Source organism: Tachyglossus aculeatus, chromosome 7, assembly GCF_015852505.1.
Source record: "Tachyglossus aculeatus isolate mTacAcu1 chromosome 7, mTacAcu1.pri, whole genome shotgun sequence".
Taxonomy (NCBI): domain Eukaryota; kingdom Metazoa; phylum Chordata; class Mammalia; order Monotremata; family Tachyglossidae; genus Tachyglossus; species Tachyglossus aculeatus.
Genome location: NC_052072.1, coordinates 26943409 through 26962783, shown reverse-complemented (window position 1 = coordinate 26962783; position 19375 = coordinate 26943409). Strand labels below are relative to the sequence as shown.

Genomic DNA, 19375 nt, shown 5'->3' with positions numbered 1-19375 from the left:
CTTCCAAGCGAACCTGGGGACTGTGACTTCCCTCTCTGCAGTCACTTCCCTGTGGGCCTGGATCAAGGCTCTGTTCCCAATCAGTAACTGTCCATGCCGATCGGATGTCCTGGGGCCTGTCTGGTCCTGCCCTCTGTTCTCTCCACCCCTCGGCCCCGGCCCCGTCAACCCCCCCACCACCTTGGGCACCAGGGGACCCGGCTGCAAAGGGCCCACGGCTACCACCTTCTCTTACCTGGAGCTGATCTCATCCTTCACCAGGCTGAAATAACTGTGCATCTTGTGCCAGAGGTTGGGCTTGGGCAAGCTGCCGTTCGCATGGATCGTGTGGATTTTTGCCATCTCCCGAGCGATTAACCTGAAACAGAGCCCAGGTCACGGGGGTCACCCACGGGGCTGGCCAGAGGGGCCGGGTGGACGTGTGAGTGGGAAGGAGGGGGTGATCCCTGCTCCAGGTCGGGAGTGAGCCCCGGGGGGCCCAAGGCTTCGGAGAGGCCCGAGCTCAAGGAGATTCGACTCGTTGGTTCACAGACCTCGACTCCCTGCCCAAAATTGGAGGAGGTGGGGAGGCAGAGCAAAGATAGAGCTTCCCAGCTGGAGCTCTGCTCTTCCCCATATGTTGCCAACTTGTACTTCCCAAGCGCTTAGCACAGTGCTCTGCACAAAGTAAGCGCTCAATAAATACAAATGAATGAATGAATGAATGAATAATAATAATGATGGCATTTGTAAAGCGCTTACTATGAGCAAGGCACTGTTCTAAGTGCTGGGGGGGAGATACAATCAATCAATCAATCGTATTTATTGAGCGCTTACTGTGTGCAGAGCACTGTACTAAGCGCTTGGGAAGTACAAGTTGGTAACGTATAGAGACAGTCCCTACCCAAGGTAGGTAGACAGACAGTCCCTGATACAAGGTGATCAGGTTGTCCCACGTGGGGCTCACAGTCTCAATCCCCATTTTACAGATGAGGGAACTGAGGCACAGAGAAGTTAAGTGATTTGCCCGAAGTCACACAGCTGACAATCGGCAGAGCTGGGATTTGAACCCATGACCTCTGTCTTCAAAGCCCGGGCTCTTTCCACTGAGCCACACTGCTTCTCTGTAATGGTGGGAGGGGGGAGAAACAGATGAGGGGCAGGGTGGGGAGGACGATCAGAATCCAGTCTCCCCACAGGCCACCTGTGGAGACCTCCCTCCAGCCCTTTCCTTTCCTCAGCAGCGCGTGAGGGCACCGTCACCAAGGATGGGCAGGAGAGCCCCAGAACTCGCCTCTCCCCAGGCAGGGAGGGGCCCTCCTCGGCCACACTCACGCCCGTGGGAGGCCGAGTTGGCAGAGCGGCACCAAGGACACAAAACTAATCTGCGCTCTATTTTCAAGCTCCACCGTGGACATCGTCCAAGGTCCCGGGGGAGGGGGTGGCAGAGGGCTGAGGGGAGACGGAGATGCTGGAGGAGGCCGGTCAGGGAAGGCCCGGGGAGTCCGAGGCCCGGCCTCGGGCCGGAGCTGACCCTCCGCTCTGGACCCCGAGAGCAGGCCCCCCGCTATCATAGGCCCGGCCCTCCCTGCTCGCTCCCGGTCTGCTCTGGTCCTCCCCCTCCTCGTGCATTCTGAGCCGCTCTCCCCTAGCCGTTGCTTGGATAATAATCGCCGGATGAGGACAACAAAGGCATTTTGCAATTTGAAATCTTGTAACCAGGCCCTTCCCAGGGCCCCCTCTGTGCCCAGCTCCAGAAAGGGGCAGGGCCTTGGGTGCCCTCTCAGGTCGTGAAGGGGCTAAGGGTGACCCCCTCGCCGCCTGGCCCGCCCACCGTGGGGGACGGCTGGAGGGCCCTGAGGTCCTGGGGAGACAGGGGTGAGTCGGGAAAAACAGGAGCCGGGGCAGGCGGTCTTTTGGGCTCCTCACCTCTTCCCAGAGGAAGATTCCGCGAGGCATTTCCTTGAATATCAACGGAGCCGTTGTCTGGAATAGCAATGACGGCACCGATGGCGCTCGGTGGGTTTTTCTGCCTCCCGAGTGTGGCAGGCAGAGGCCACCCAGGTGGGCCATACTCCCCTAGAAGCCCCCCCCGGCTCCCCCACCCCACCCCAAGGGGGCCAGTACAGTGCTCTGCACACAGTAAGTGCTCAATAAATACGATTGATTGATTGATCACATCCCTCCCTCAGCCTCCAGGTAGGACTGCTCCTCGCCTCGCCCCAAGCAGTTGGGTGATCTCGGAGGAAGGAGCTGCTTTGTCTCTGGGGCACATCCATTCTGGTGCCTCCCACCCCACCCCGGAGAGAAGTTCTTTCTGCTGTCTAGCCTAAATCCCTACTCAATCTCTCTGAGTCCTTCCTAAACTCTTGCAGGCTCTTGGAGTGATTGACACCACTCGCTTTATTATGGGAGTAACAGAGATGGGTCAGGTTTGAGCTCAGTTCAGGGTCAGGGGTGGGAGTGGGCTGAGGCAGAGGAGCCTTGCATGGGGGTTGGAAATGAGGGGTGGGTGTGCGGGAAGGACCCCCGACAAGTTTCCCTCTGGCTCAGGCCCTCGAGCCCTGCGGCTCACTTTAACGGGGTGGTCGCCCAATTGCCTGCGAGCAGGGTTGAGGGGTGTCGGGAAGACAGTCTGGGCACAGATCCCCTGTTCAGGAATACTTATGGCGGGCTGCTAGTGGCACAGGAGGGAGAGTCACAAAAGGCCCCTTTGTGACTTCTCCTCCATAGGCGCTCAGAGCGCAGCAGGGTGAGCAGGAGAAGAGGGCAAAGGAGAAGGAACAGCAGCTCTTCAGCCTCTCCATTTCATCCCAACAACGGGCTCACAGTCTAGAAGGGGGAGGCAAATCACTTGACTTCTCTGTGCCTCAGTTACTTCATTTATAAAATGGGGATTAAGACAGAAAGCCTTATGCGGGACAAGGACTGGGTTCAACCTGATTTGCTTGTATCCACCCCCAGGCTTACAATGCCTGGCACACATTAAGCACTTAACAAAAACTATTATTATTATTATTACTATACCCAGTGAGCTTCTGGGCCTTTCCCTCCCCACACCTCCCATACTCTTCTCTGTCCTGCCCGTGACTCTGGCTGGGAGCAGCTCTGCCCAGAGCTCCTGCTCTTAGTACCTGGTGCTCCTAACCCATTTCCCCTTTCCCCACCTCTCTCTTGTTCCCCCACTCTGATCTGAGAACCAGTGTGGCTCAGTGGAAAGAGCCCGGGCTTTGAAAACAGAGGTCAATGGGTTCAAATCCCAGCTCTGCCAATTGTCAGCTGCGTGGCTTTGGGCAACCCACTTAACTTCTCTGTGCCTCAGTTCCCTCACCTGTAAAATGGGGATTAAGACTGTGAGCCCCACGTGGGACAACCTGATTACCTTGTAACTACCCCAGCGCTTGGCACATAGTAAGCACTTAATAAATACTATTATTATTATTATTATTATTATCCATAGAGCCTGACCTAGTTGCCCCCAGCTCCCCACAAGCCAATCTGCTTCTGCACTGATGGTGAAGCAGCATGGCGCGGTGGATAGAGCACAGGCCTGAGTCAGATGGTCATGGGTTCTAATCCAGGCTCAGCCGCTTGTCCGCTGTGTGACTTGCCCAAAGTCACTTCTCTGTGCCTCAGTCACCGCATCTGTAAAACTGAAACTGTGAGTCCCACGTGGGACAGGGACTCTGTCCGACCCAATTTGCTGGTATCCACCACAGCGCTCAGTACAGTGTCTGGCACATAGTAAGCACTTAAATACCATAATAACAATTGTTATTATTGTTATGGTGTGGCAGAGAGCACTCCAGCCCAGAGAACCAGTGCCTCTGGCAACTGACTCTCTGCTTGGTTAACTCCTGCCCATTTAGGGGGCATCTTCTGGGCTTGGGTGGCGGCAGCAATGGGAGGACTGGGGGCAGGAGAGTAGGGTGGGGCCCTCGGGCTCAAAAAGCGTTGATGTCATGTCTGGTCCAGGAAAATTAGAGTGCTGGGAAGTAGCGGGAGAGAATATTTTCTCCATGAGCTTCCAGGAGGGGGTTGATAAGCCAGCCTCTAAATGATCCCCTTGCTTATGGGGAGATGACATTGAGTGGTGGCAGTAATAGAGGTGCTATAACCAGATAGCCCCAACTGCAGGGCCCGGGTAGGGAAGAAGTGGAGGGCTTTAGGATCCATCAGAGGTGAATGGGGTCTGGATGCTCTTAAAGATAGTCCAGGGACTATTTCCACAAAGATTTGACTGAGACTTCCTCGTACATTCAACCGTATATGGAGGTGCTACTTTGTAGGTCTTGCTGCCTTCGAGGCTCTTACAGTCTATTATGCTTTGACTCTCTTGATTTGACTTCTGTCAGGTCTGTCTCTCTGGCTACTGAGAAGGAAAATTTGGTGGTAGCAACAAGTCCGATGTCAGTCTTCTAGACTGTGAACCCATTTTTGGGTAGAGACCGTCTCTATATGTTGCCAACTTGTACCTCCCAAGCGCTTAGTATAGTGCTCTGCACACAGTAAGCGCTCAATAAATACAATTGAATGAATGAATGAATAATCCGGCCCAGCCAACAGGTCAGGAGATGGATCACTCTTCCCTGAGCCAGTGGGGGGGGTCACCCAATTTTTTTTTATTGGCATTCTGTTACATACTCACCTTGCGCCACGCACTCTACTACATGCTGGGGTAGATAACAAGCTGTTCAGGTTGGGCACAGTCCGTGTCTCACATGGGGCTCATGGTCTTAATAAAATAATAATAATGACGGCATTTATTAAGCGCTTACTATGTGCAAAGCACTGTTCTAAGCGCTGGGGAGGTTACAAGGTGATCAGGTTGTCCCACGGGGGGCTCACAGTCTTAATCCCCATTTTACAGATGAGGTCACTGAGGCCCAGAGAAGTTAAGTGACTTGCCCGAAGTCACACAGCAGACAATTGGCAGAGCCAGGATTTGAACCCATGACCTCTGACTCCAAAGCCCGGGCTCTTTCCACTGAGCCACGCTAATCCCCATTTGAAAGATGAGGTAACTGAGGCCCAGAGAAGTGAAGTGACTTGCCCAAGGTCACACAGCAAGAAGTGGCAGAGCCGGGGTTAGAACCCAGGTCCTCTTCACTCCCAGGCCCATACTCTATAGCCACTAGACTACGCCGCTTCTGTCCCAAGGATCCCGGGCACCTTCGCCCGAGCTGCTAGAAATTCTACCACCTTTCCCTGGTACCCAGCATATTCATGATCCCAGAAATGCCAGACTTGGGAAGGGCTGGTCAAATCCTGGGACAGGCTGGATCCCGGCAGAAAATATACCTAGGGTGGGCTGTGTCCCCACTTACCTGCAGCCTTGGGACTGTGGGAACCCAACCTTTCTGGAGGCTCTGGGGATCAAGCCCGAGTTTTGTTTCGGAGGTTTTGGGTTTTCTCCGGGCCAACCGTGGGGCAGGAAGAGTCCTGGGGGGCCGGTCAGACCTCACTGAGACCCTATCCCCACTTCTGCCCAATTTGGCACTATGCAAGTGGCATGATAATAATAATAACAGTATTTGTTAAGCGCTTACTGTGGGCCAGGCACTGTACTAAGCGGTGGACTCCTGTCCTCCAATCACCCCATTTCAGTTCCAACCCAACCACTGGGGCCTGAGGACTGGGACCTAGGTCTAGTGATTACTAGGACCTTGGAGGTAATAATAATGATAATGGTGGCATTTGTTAAGTGCTTACTACGTGCCAAGCACTGTTCTAAGCGCTGGGGGGCATACAAGGTAATCAGTTTGTCCCATGCGGGGCTCACAGTCTTAATCCCCATTTTACAGATGTGGTAACTGAGGCACAGAGAAGTTAAGTGACTTGCCCAAAGTCCCACAGCTGACAAGCGGCGGAGCCGGGATGAGAACCCATGACCTCTGACTCCCAAGCCTGTGCTCTTCCCTAATTACTATGGTACTTGTTAGGTGCTTACTATGTGCCAAACGCTGTCCTAAACTCTGGGGTAGATACAAGATTATCAGGTCAGACACAGCTCCTGTCCCAAATAGGGCTTACAGTCGAAGTAGAAGGGAGTAGGATTTAATCCCCAGTTTTCACAGACGAAGAAACTTAGGGACAGACGAGTTAAACGACTTGCCCAAGGTCATACAGCAGGCAAGTGGCAGAGCCTGGATTAGAACCAGGGTCCTCTGATTGTCAGGCCTGGGCTCCTTCCACTGGGACACTAGTAGCCTCCCTCCACTTACCGGATTTGTCCCCAAATGACTAGTAGTTCAAGAATTAATTATCATCGTCATCATCATCAATCGTATTTATTGAGCGCTTACCATGTGCAGAGCACTGTACTAAGCGCTTGGGAAGTACAAATTGGCAACATAACTGGCGATTATATTGGCAATTATATTGGCAATTAAATTGGCAATTATATTGGCAATTAAATTGGCAATTATATACAGTAACATCAAAACAGCAACTATTCTAGCCATTACAGCCTTCCTAAATCTATTCTTTGACATACGAATTAGCCAGTCAGTACTGGGGCAGACACAAGGGGAGGCGGCCTGGAGGAGGGATTGGGAGGAGACCCCCCAAATCGATTAAGTATCCCGTGCCCCTCTAGTTCCCCCGATCCCGAGGGGTGGAAGCCAGGATGTTTTCAAATCAGTCGTGGGATGGGAGTCCGGGCCGGGCCCCGGCCCCCTCCCCGTCTCTCGCCCCCCGCTCACCTGAAGATGCCGGGTTCGCGGATGTGCTCGGGCCCCAGGGCCGTCCCCTTGAGGAACTCGTAGCACAGCCCGTTTTGGAAGGTGCAGTAGAGTTTGGGGGCACAGCCGTGGGCCCAGAGCAGCTGGAAGTTGCGGACCTCGTTCTCCCGGTCCACCAGCAGCTCCGTCCTCTCGCCGTAGACGCGGACCAGCACCGTGTCCGTCATGTCCTCGTCCACGTAGCAGCCCACCAGCTTGTTAGTGATGCCGTCCGTGAAGTGCTGGCGGGGAGGGGAGAAGGACAGGTGGGTTGGGGAGGGAGATGGCGGGTGAGGAGGGGGACGGGGGCAGCGGGGGCCCAGTGGCCCAGTGGATAAAGCACAGGCCTCAGAGCCAAAACATCATGGGTTCTATGCCCCTTCCTTCCTCTCCCCCTCCCCCCCCCCTCCATCCCCCCCACCTTACCTCCTTCCCTTCCCCACAGCACCTGTATATATGTATATATATTTGTACGTATTTATTACTCTATTTATTTTACTTGTACATATCTAGTCTATTTTATTTTGTTAATATGTTTTGTTTTGTTCCCTGTCTCCCCCTTCTAGACTGTAAGCCCACTGTTGGGTAGGGACCGTCTCTATGTGTTGCCAGCTTGTACCTCCCAAGCGCTTAGTACAGTGCTCTGCACACAGTAAGCGCTCAATAAATACGACTGACTGATTGACTGATTCTAATCCCGGCTCTGCCACTTCATTATCATCATCAGTCGTATTTATTGAGCGCTCACTGTGTGCAGAGCACTGTACTAAGCGCTTGGGAAGTACAAGTTGGCAACACATAGAGACGGTCCCTACCCAACAGTGGGCTCACAGTCTAGGATGCCCCTGGGGTCAGCGGTGGTGGGTCTGCGAGTCGGAAGGTCCTGGATTCTAATCCCGGCTCTGCCGCTTGTCTGCTGTGTGGCCTCAGGCAAGCCACTATACTTCTCTGTGCCTCAGTTACCTGCTCCATGATCTTGCCTGCTGTGTGACCTCGGGCCAGTCACTTCACTTCTCTGCGCCTCAGTTACCTCATCTGGAAAATGGGGATTGAGACCGTGAGCTCCACCTGGGACAGAGACCGTGTTCGACCCGACTGGCTGGTGTCCACCCCAGCGCTTAGCACGCTGCCTGGCATATAGTAAGCGCTTAAGAGATACCACAATTATTATTATTCCTGATTAGTCCCCATCCAAATAGTGGAGTTGGAGGGAGGGCATTTGGCCGTCAACCGGAGAGGTCCACAGTGCTAGGCTGGTGGCAACAGCTCTAAAATAACAGGGGCCGATCTGCCCGTTAGCCATCTAATTAACGAATCAATGGTACTTATTGAGCACTTACTATGTGCAGAGCACTGTACTAAGTTCTAGGGAGTTGGCGGAAACATTCCTTGCCCACAGTGAGCTTAGTCCAGTGCTTTGCACACGGTATGCGCTCAATAAATATGATTAATAATGAGCTTACAGTCCAGCAGGGGAGATAGACATTAATAAAAATAAAGAATTTATAATATGTAATTCAATAGTCAAATGCATCAAAATTCCCCTAGTGAATGCCCCTTCCCTCCCACCGGGCCTCCAGAACCCCCAGATCCCGATTCCGACATACCTGCAGGTCCCTGGCTCAGACAAACAATAATTTTAAAAAATAGTATTTGTTAAGCGCTTACTATGTGACCGGCACTGGACTAGGTGCTGGGGTGGATACAAACAAATCAGATTGGACACAGTCCCTGTCCCACATGGGGCTTCCAGTCTTAATCCCCATTTTACAGATAACGTAACTGAGGCACAGAGAAGTGAAGTGACTTGCCCAAGGTCACACAGCGGACATGTGGCAGAGTCAGGATTAGCACTGACTCCCAGGACCAGGCTCTATCCACTACACCATACTGCTTCTGTAATAATAATAATAATAATGGCATTTATTAAGCGCTTACTATGTGCAAAGCACTGTTCTAAGAGCTGGGGAGGTTACAAGGTGATCAGGTTGTCCCACGTGGGCCTCACAGTCTTCATCCTCATTTTACAGATGAGGTCACTGAGGCCCAGAGAAGTTAGGCAACTTGCCCAAAGTCACACAGCTGACAGTTGGCGGAGTCGGCATCTGAACCCACGACCTCTGACTCTGCGTCTTCATCCCCATTTTACAGATGAGGTCACCGAGGCCCAGAGAAGTTTGGCGACTTGCCCAAAGTCACCCAGCTGACAGTTGGCGGAGTCGGGATGTGAACCCACGACCTCTGACTCCGAGTCTTCATCCCCATTTTACAGATGAGGTCACCGAGGCCCAGAGAAGTTCGGCGACTTGCCCAAAGTCACACAGCTGACAGTTGGCGGAGTCGGGATCTGAACCCACGACCTCTGACTCCGCGTCTTCATCCCCTTTTTACAGATGAGGTCACTGAGGCCCAGAGAAGTCAGGCGACTTGCCCAAAGTCACCCAGCTGACAGTTGGCGGAGTCGGGATCTGAACCCACGACCTCTGACTCCGAAGCCCGGGCTCTTTCCACTGAGCCACGCTGCTTCTCTGATTACAGACCTGTAACTTGGTTACATTAACGTCTGTCTCCCTCTCTAAACTGCAAGGTCGTTGCGGGCGGAGAATGTGCCCGCTATAGTGTATTCTCCCAAGCGTTTAGTACAGTGCTCTGCGCACGGTAGGCGTTCAGTAAATACGAAGTGGGTGGGAAGGGACCAGAGTTGTGCCCTGGGAAGTGTTTACACCACAGATTGGGAGGGCGGTGACCAAGGTGTCCCGGCAGGTCACAAACAACATCCAGAGCAGCCTCAGTGACCCCAGCGCCCTGCCAGGCTGGGCAAGCTGACCTCTGACCCCGGGTCCTTAGGGGACTCGGGAGCAATTGTATAATCATCAATCGTATTTATTGAGCGCTTACTATGTGCAGAGCACTGTACTAAGCGCTTCCCTTCCCCACAGCACCTGTATATATGTATATATGTTGGTACATATTTATTACTCTATTTATTTATTTATTTATTTTACTTGTACATATCCATCCTATTTATTTTATTTTGTTAACATGTTTGGTTTGGTTCTCTGTCTCTCCCTTCCAGACTGTGAGCCCGCTGTTGGGTAGGGACGGTCTCTATACGTTGCCAACTTGGACTTCCCAAGCGCTTAGTACAGTGCTCTGCACACAGTAAGCGCTCAATAAATACGATTGATGATGATGATATCCATTCTATTTATTTTGTTAATATGTTTGGTTTGGTTCTCTGTCTCCCCCTTCTAGACTGTGAGCCTGCTGTTGGGTAGGTACCGTCTCTATACGTTGCCAACTTGGACTTCCCAAGCGCTTAGTACAGTGCTCTGCACACAGTAAGTGCTCAATAAATACGATTGATGATGATGCTATCCATTCTATTTATTTTATTTTGTTAATATGTTTGGTTTGGTTCTCTGTCTCCCCCTTCCAGACTGTGAGCCCGCTGTTGGGTAGGAACCGTCTCTATACGTTGCCAACTTGTACTTCCCAAGCGCTTAGTACAGTGCTCTGCACACAGTAAGCGCTCAATAAATACGATTGATGATGCTGCTATCCATTCTATTTATTTTATTTTGTTAATATGTTTGGTTTGGTTCTCTGTCTCCCCCTTCTAGACTGTGAGCCCACTGTTGGGTAGGGACCATCTCTATATGTTGCCAACTTGGACTTCCCAAGCGCTTAGTACAGTGCTCTGCACACAGTAAGCGCTCAATAAATATGGTTGATGATGATGCTATCCATTCTATTTATTTTATTTGGTTAATATGCTTGGTTTGGTTCTCTGTCTCCCCCTTCCAGACTGTGAGCCCACTGTTGGGTAGGGACCGTCTCTATATGTTGCCAACTTGTTCTTCCCAAGCGCTTAGTACAGTGCTCTGCACACAGTAAGTGCTCAATAAATACGATTGATGATGATGCTATCCATTCTATTTATTTTATTTTGTTAATATGTTTGGTTTGGTTCTCTGTCTCCCCCTTCTAGACTGTGAGCCCGCTGTTGGGTAGGGACCGTCTCTATATGTTGCCAACTTGGACTTCCCAAGCGCTTAGTACAGTGCTCTGCACACAGTGAGCGCTCAATAAATACAATTGATAATGATGCTATCCATTCTATTTATTTTATTTTGTTAATATGTTTGGTTGGTTCTCTGTCTCCCCTTCTAGACTGTGAGCCCACTGTTGGGTGGGGACTGTCTCTATATGTTGCCAACTTGGACTTACCAAGCGCTTAGTACAGTGCTCTGCACACAGTAAGCGCTCAATAAATATGATTGATTGATTGATTGGTATTTGTTAAGCGCTTACTGGGTGTCAGGCACCATACTAAATGCCGATCCTCCCTACCCTGGACCACCGTCCTGGCCCTCCCAGCCCCTGCAGACCCTCCTGCCTCAGTTACCTCATCTGTAAAATGGGGATTAAGACTGTGAGCCCTATTTGGGACAACCTGATCACCTTGTAACCTCCCCAGCACTTAGAATAGTGCTTTGCACATAGTAAGCGCTTAATAAATGCCATTATTATTATTATTATTATTATTATTAATACGATTGATTTGCCTGGGGTCTGCCCTCGTGGCTCAGTGGAAAAGAGCCCGGGCTTTGGAGTCGGAGGTCATGGGTTCAAATCCCGGCTCCGCCAACTGTCGGCTGTATGACTTTGGGCAAGTCACAACTTCTCTGGGCCTCAGTCCCCTCATCTGTAAAATGGGGATTAAGACTGTGAGCCCTCCCGTCGGACAACCTGATCACCATGTAACCTCCCCAGCGCTTAGAACGGTGCTTTGCACATAGTAAGCGCTTAATAAATGCCATTATTATTATTATTATTATTATTATTAATACGATTGATTTGCCTGGGGTCTGACCTCGTGTCTCAGTGGAAAAGATGCCGGGCTTTGGAGTCGGAGGTCATGGGTTTAAATCCCGGCTCCTCCAACTGTCGGCTGTGTGACTTTGGGCAAGTCACTTAACTTCTCTGGGCCTCAATTCCCTCATCTGTAAAATGGGGATTAAGACTGTGAGCCCTCCCGTCGGACAACCTGATCACCATGTAACCTCCCCAGTGCTTAGAACAGTGCTTTGCACATAGTAAGCGCTTAAGAAATGCCATTACTATTATTATTATTATTATTATTATTATTATTATTCCAGGGAGCAGCATGGTCCAGTGGATAGAGCAAAGGCAGAGGAGTCAGAGGACCTGGATTCTAATCCCGGCTTGGACACGTGCCGTGCCTCGGTGCAGCCTTCGGGAAGCAGCATGGAGTGCTGGATAGAGCATGGGCCCAGGAGTCAGAAAGTCATGGATTCTAATCCCGGCTCCACCACTTGTCTGCTGTGCAACCTTGGACAAGTCGCTTCACTTCTCTGGGCCTCAGTTATCATCTCACCTGTAAAACGGGGGTTGAGACTGTAAGCCCCACATGGGACAGGGACCGTGTCCAACTCAATCTGCTTGTAGCCACCCCAGCGCTCAGTACAGTGCCTGGCACATAGTAAATGCTTAACAAATACCATTATTATTATCATTATTATTATTCTTTGTGTCTTGGGCAAGTCACTTAACCTCTCTGGGCCTCAGTTATCATCTCATCTGTAAAATGGGGGTTGCGACTGTGAGCCCCACATGGGACAGAGATCGTGTCCAACTCAATTTGCTTGTATCCACCCCAGCGCTCAGTACAGTGCCTGGCACATAGTAAATGCTTAACAAATATCATTATTATTATTCTGTGTGTCTTGGGCAAGTCACAACCTCTCTGGGCCTCAGTTATCATCTCATCTGTAAAACGGGGATTGAGACTGTGAGCCCCACATGAGACAGGGACCGTGTCCAACTCAATTTGCTTGTATCCACCCCAGCGCTCAGTACAGTGCCTAGCACATAGTAAATGCTTAACAAATACCATTATTATTATCATTATTATTATTCTGTGTCTTGGGCAAGTCACTTAACCTCTCTGGGACTCAGTTACCATCTCATCTGTAAAACGGGGGTTGAGACTGTAAACCCCACATGAGACAGGGACCGTGTCCAACTCAATCTGCTTGTAGCCACCCCAGCGCTCAGTACAGTGCCTGGCACATAGTAAATGCTTAACAAATACCATTATTATTATCATTATTATTATTCTGTGTGTCTTGGGCAAGTCACTTAACCTCTCTGGGCCTCAGTTATCATCTCATCTGTAAAACGGGGATTGAGACTGTAAACCCCACAAGAAACAGGGACCGTGTCCAACTCAATTTGCTTGTATCCACCCCAGCGCTCAGTACAGTGCCTGGCACATAGTAAATGCTTAACAAATACCATTATTATTATTATTATTCTGTGTGTCTTGGGCAAGTCACTTAACCTCTCTGGGCCTCAGTGTCCAGAACTTTAAAAGGGGGATTCAAGACCGCGAGCACCGTGACAGGGGCTGTGTCCGATCTGACGAACTCGCACCTACCCCAGCAGTTAGAAGAGCGCTTGACGCATAGTAAGCGCTTAAACAAATTCCCTTAAAAAATTAAATAAAGGAGTTGCAGGGCCTTAGCCTGGTCTGACCCTGATGAGGAATTCCTCGGCAGTTGTGTGTGTGTAATAATAATAATTATTCCTCAAAGATAGGGGGGAATCTGGGGAGGGTGAGTGGGGGTCATTAGCTTACAGGCCATGGTCCACAGTCGGGGTAAAGCCCACGAGGGAGGTTGGCATGTCTCACCTGGGCAAGGTGAGCGTGGCCCACAGGGGAGGGCAACCCGGAGTCGCTGGGGTTACCAGCGAAGCTTGGGCACCGATGCCCCTGCCCACCGGACACAAGCTCTGGGCAAGCCCAATGCCACCTTGCAGGCATTGAGAAACTCTAGGCAAGCCCAATGCCACCACCAATCAATCAATCAATCAATCGTATTTATTGAGCGCTTACTATGTGCAGAGCACTGTACGAAGCGCTTGGGAAGTACAAATTGGCATCACACAGAGACAGTCCCTACCCAACAGTGGGCTCACAGTCTAAAAGGGGGAGACAGAGAACAGAAACACCATGCAGGCATTGAGCAGCAGTGTGGCTCCGTGGAAAGAGCACAGGCTTTGGAGTCAGGGGTCATTTCCAGACTGTGAGCCCACTGTTGGGTAGGGACCGTCTCTATGGGTCGCCAACTTGTACTTCCCAAGCGCTTAGCGCACAGTAAGTGCTCAATAAATCCGATCGATTGATTGATTGTACTTCCCAAGCGCTTAGTACAGTGCTCTGCACCCAGTAAGCGCTCAATAGATATGATTGATTGATTGTACTTCCCAAGCGCTTAGTACAGTGCTCTGCCCCCAGCAAGGCTCAACAAATACGACTGAATGAATGAATGAATGGGTTCAAATCCCGGCTCCGCCGACTGTCGACCGTGTGACTCTGGGCAAGTCACTTAACTTCTCTGGGCCTCGGTCTGTCAAATGGGGATGAAGGCTGTGAGCCCCCCCCTCACCGTGGGACAGGCTGATCACCTCGTATGCTCCCCAGTGCTTAGCACATAGTAAGCGCTTAATAAATGCCGTTATAATGATGATCATGACAGGCGTTGGTGGGGACGCCTGGGTCCCCGGGGGCGGGGGAGGGGAGGGAGAGCAGGGGGCCAACGGGGAAGCTGAGCGCTTAGCACAGTGCTCCGCGCCCGTTCAGTCTGCCCCGCCTGAATGAGGAGGGGGAGGGATAACGACTGACTGCCTTTGCACGCTCCTCGGGGGCAGCATCCCTGCCTCCCGGAGGCCCTGGATTCCCGGCCCACCTTGGTTTGGATTCGGCCGGGCGGCCAGTGCGGTCGGAGCTGGCGGATGATGCTTAGGGCTCCGGGCAGGATGTCGTCCTGGTCCACCAGCAGGTCCAGGCGCCGGACCGCCGCCGCCCCGCTCTGCTCCATGCCCCATGGGCGCTCTGGGCCGCGGAGCCCCGCCCCGTCCAGTCCAGTCCCGGCCCGGCCCGGCCCGGCCCGGCCCGCCCCAGCCGGACCGGGGGATGGACGGGGGGACGGACGGGGGGACGGACGGGGGGACGGACGGAGGGACGGACGGAGGGGCGGACGGAGGGGCGGGCCGGCGGGCGGACACGGGGAGGGGCCGAAGGCGAGGCGTCAGTCACGCTCCCGGCGGAGCCCCGCCCCCAGACGGCCTCTCCAGCCCCCGCCCCCTCGAGGCCTCGCCCCCAGCGGGCTTCTTTAGCCCCCGCCCCCTCGAGGCCACACCCCCAGACGGCATCTTTAGCCCCCGCCCCCTCGAGGCCCCGCCCCCGGACGGCCTCTCCAGCCCCCGCCCCCTCGAGGCCCCGCCCCCTAGACGGCCTCTCCAGCCCCCGCCCCCTCGAAGGCCCCGCACTACGCCCCGCCCCCTCGAGGCCCCGCCCCCAGCGGGCTTCTTTAGCCCCCGCCCCCTCGAGGCCCCGCCCCCGGACGGCCTCTCCAGCCCCCGCCCCCTCGAGGCCCCGCGCTAGGCACCGCCCATCAATGCCACGCCCCCAGACGGCATCTAGGCCCCCGCCCCCTCGAGGCCCCGCCCCCAGGCGGCCTCTCCAGCCCCCGCCCCCTCGAGGCCCCGCCCCCAGGCGGCATCTTTAGCCCCCGCCCCCTCGAGGCCACACCCCCAGACGGCAATTTTAGCCCCCGCCCCCTCGAGGCCCCGCCCCCAGGCGACATCTGCAGCCCCCGCCCCCTCGAGGCCCCGCGCTAGGCCCCGCCCATCAATGCCCCGCCCTCAGACGGCATCAAAGCCCCGCCCCCTCGAGGCCCCGCCCCCAGACGGCCTCTCCAGCCCCCGCCCCCTCGAGGCCCCTCACTAGGCCCCGCCCATCAATGCTCGCCCCCAGAGGGCTTCTTTAGCCCCCGCCCCCTCGAGGCCACACCCCCAGACGGCATCTTTAGCCCCGCCCCCTCGAGGCCACACCCCCAGACGGCATCTCCAGCCCCCGCCCCTCGTGGCCACGCACTAGGCCCCGCCCATCAAGTCCCCCCGCCCCCTCAAAGCCCCGCCCCCTCAAGGCCTCACCCCAGACGGCAACTCTAGGCCCCGCCCCCTCGAGGCCCCGCCCCAGACGTCATCTCTATACCCCGCCCATCAATGCCACGCCCTCAGACGGCATCTAGGTCCCGCCCCATCGAGGCCACGCCCCCAGACGACATCTTTAGCCCCCGCCCCCTCAAGGCCACGCCCCCAGAGGGCATTTCTAGCCCCGCCCCCTCAAGGCCACGCCCCCGGACGGAAACTCTAGCTCCATCCCTCGAGGCCACGCCCCTGACGTCGTCTCGAGGCCACGCCCCTCGAGGCCACGCCCCCCGACGGCATCCATTGGCCCCGCCCTCTCAACGTTATGCCCCCGACGTCATCTCTAGTCCCCGTCCCTCGAGGTCACGCCCCCAGACGGCACCTCTAGGCCCCGCCCTCTCAACGTTATGCCCCAACCGTCACCTCTAGGCCCCGCCCATCAATACCACGCCCTCAGACGTCATCTAGGCCCCGCCCCTCGAGGCCACGCCCCTCGAGGCCCCGCCCCCAGACGGCATCCCTAGGCCCCGCCCCAGGCCCCGCCCCCAACAATAATAATAGTAATAATAATGATGGCATTTGTTAAGCGCTTACAATAATAATAATAATAATAATAATAATAATGGCATTTGTTAAGCGCTTACCATGTGCAAAGCCCTAGGTTGTCCCACAGGGGGCTCACAGCCTTCATCCCCATTTGACAGATGAGGTCACTGAGGCACAGAGAAGTGACTTGCTCAAAGTCACACAGCTGACACGACACTCACTCCCTCGGTGACCTCATTCGCTCCCACGGCTTCAACTATCATCTCTACGCTGATGACACCCAGATCTCCATCTCTGCCCCTGCTCTCTCCCCCTCCCTCCAGGCTCGCATCTCCTCCTGCCTTCAGGCCATCTCCATCTGGACGTCTGCCTGCCACCTAAAACTCAACATGTCCAAGACTGAACTCCTCGTCTTCGCTCCCAAACCCTGCCCTCTCCCTGACTTTCCCATCACTGTAGATGGCACTGCCATCCTTCCCGTCTCACAAGCCCTCAACCTTGGTGTCATCCTCGACTCCGCTCTCTCGTTCACCCCTCACATCCAAGCCATCACCAAAACCTGCCGGTCTCAGCTCCGCAACATTGCCAAGATCCGCCCTTTCTTCTCCATCCAAACGGCTACCCTGCTCGTTCAAGCTCTCATCCTATCCCGTCTGGATTACTGTATCCTCCTCTCCGATCTCCCATCCTCCTGTCTCTCTCCACTTCAATCCATACTTCACGCCACTGCCTGGATCGTCTCTGTCCAGAAACGCTCTGGGCATGTTACTCCCCTCTTCAAAAATCTCCAGTGGCTACCAACACATCAGGCAGAAACTCCTCACCCTTGGCTTCAAGGCTCTTCATCACCTCGCCCCCTCCCACCTCACCTCCCTCCTCTCCTTCTCCATCCCAGCCCGCACCCTCCGCTCCTCTGCCGCTAATCTCCTCACCGGGCCTTGTTCTCGCCTGTCCCACCGTCGACCCCCTGGCCTGAAATGCCCTCCCTCCCGACATCTGCCAAGCTAGCTCTCTTCCTCCCTTCAGGGCCCTACTGAGAGTTCACCTCCTCCAGGAGGCCTTCCCACACTGAGCCCCCTCCTTTCTCTCTCCCTCCTCCCCCTCCCCTCAGCCTTACCTTCTGCCCCTCCCCACAACACCTGTATATATGTATATATGTTTGTACGGATTTATTGCTCTATTTTATTTGTTCAGTCAGTCAGTCAGTCAATCAGTCAATCCTATTTGCTGAGAGCTTTCTGTGCGCAGAGCACTGTAATGAGCACTTGGGAGAGTACAGTATAATTCATTCATTCATTCAATCATATTTGTTGAGCGCTTACTGTATGCAGAGCACTGTACTAAGCGCTTGGGAAGTGCAAGTTGGCAACATGTAGAGACAGTTCCTACCCAACAACGGGCTCACAGTCTAGAAGGGGGAGACAGACAACAAAACAAAACGAGTGGAGAGGTGTCAAGACGTCAGAACAAATAAAATTAAAGCTATATGCACATCATTAACAAAATAAATAGAATACTAAATATGTACAAGTAAAATAAATAGAGTAATAAATCTGTACAAACATATATACGGGTGCTGTGGGGAGGGGAAGGAGGTAGGGCAGGGGGGATGGGGAGGACGAAAGGAAAAAGGGGGCTCAGTCTGGGAAGGCCTCTTGGAGGAGGTGAGCTCTCAGTAGGGCTTTGAGAAAAAGAGCTAGCTTGGTGGATGTGTGGAGGGAGGGCATTCCAGGCCAGGAGGAGGACGTGGGCGGGGGGTCGACGGCAGGACAGGCGAGAACGAGGCTCAGTGAGAAGGTTAGGAGTGGAGGGTGTGGGCTGGGCTATAGAAGGAGAGAAGGGAGGTGAGGTAGGAGGGGGCGAGGTGATGGACAGCCTTGAAGCCGAGAGTGAGGAGCTTTTGCTTGATGTGTAAGTTGACTGGCAACCACTGGAGATTTTTGAGGAGGGGAGTAACATGCCCAGAGCGTTCCTGCACAAAGATGATCCGGGCAGCAGTGTGAAGTATAGACTGAAGAGGGGAGAGACAGGAGGATGGGAGATCAGAGAGGAGGCTGATCCAGTCGGGATAGGATGAGAGATTGAACTAGAAAGGTAGCAGTTTGGTTGGAGAGGAAAGGGCGAATCTTGGCGATGTTATGGAGGTGAGATGGCAGGTTTTTTTTTAATGGCATTTATTAAGCGCTTACTATGTGCAAAGCACTGTTCTAAGCGCTGGGGAGGTTACAAGGTGATCAGGTTGTCCCACATGGGGCTCACAGTCTTAATCCCCATTTTACAGATGAGGTAACTGAGGCACAGAGAAATGAAGTGACTTGCCCAGAGTCACACAGCTGACAAGTGGCAGAGCCGGGATTTAAACCCATGACCTCTGACTCCAAAGCCCGTGCTCTTTCCACTGAGCCACGCTGGCTCTCGCCGGTTTTGGTGATGGAGACACATTTCCTACCCACAACGAGTTTACAGTCCAGAGACAGTGACAGGGAAAGTGAGGAACGTATATTCAGAGACCTTTGGGACAGAGGGACCTAGACCTTCCTCCTGGAAGAGGAGGAGGAGGAGGAGGAGGAGGAAGATGAGGAGGAGGAGTAAAGGTATTCTTTAATGCCTAAGGGCTTAGAAGGAGCTGAGCGCAGGTCTGATAAATAGCAGCTGGGTTTGGACTGAGCCCAGTGATTTCCAAACTTTTTCCCACAGGGAATGCTAGGATTTCCTTGGGTCAGTAGTTCCCTGCTCCCAAATGCCTTTTATTCATCTTTACCTCCAGCCTCCCAACCAGGATTTCTTTTTCCTTCCAAACTTTCCCCCATCTAGTAGTTCAGAGCGAGGACACCAGCTCCTGGTTCTATCTGATGCTCTCATTCTCTCTGGACTCAGTTTTTCCATCTTGAGAATGGGGAGAATCATCTCTGCCCTTTCTACCCGTATAAAACAAACTGAAAAGGTTGGAGTTCTTGAATCTGGACAGTCGGGCTGAGAAGAATAAAAATGAACGATGACGGTATTCGTTAAGCACTTACTATGTGACAGGCACCGTACTAAGCACTGGGGTGGATACAAGCAGATTGAGTTGGATGCAGTCCAATTTATTGTAGATTACAGACTAA

At 53.4% G+C, this 19375-nt stretch overlaps 1 protein-coding gene across 2 annotated transcripts in view; it reads right to left on the bottom strand.

Annotated features, from left to right (window-relative positions):
• Positions 1 to 14697, bottom strand: part of ETNK2 (ethanolamine kinase 2) — a 30831-nt gene extending 16134 nt beyond the window's left edge. For both annotated transcript variants that reach the window (XM_038749205.1, XM_038749206.1), the window contains exons 1-3: positions 14477 to 14697; positions 6684 to 6943; positions 236 to 358 (exon numbers count right to left, since the gene is read on the bottom strand). In XM_038749205.1, the coding sequence (XP_038605133.1) occupies positions 236 to 358; positions 6684 to 6943; positions 14477 to 14608 (515 nt within the window). In that variant the 5' untranslated portion in view covers positions 14609 to 14697. The remainder of the gene's footprint in view (positions 1 to 235; positions 359 to 6683; positions 6944 to 14476) is intronic.
• Between the last annotated feature and the right edge of the window lie 4678 nt (positions 14698 to 19375).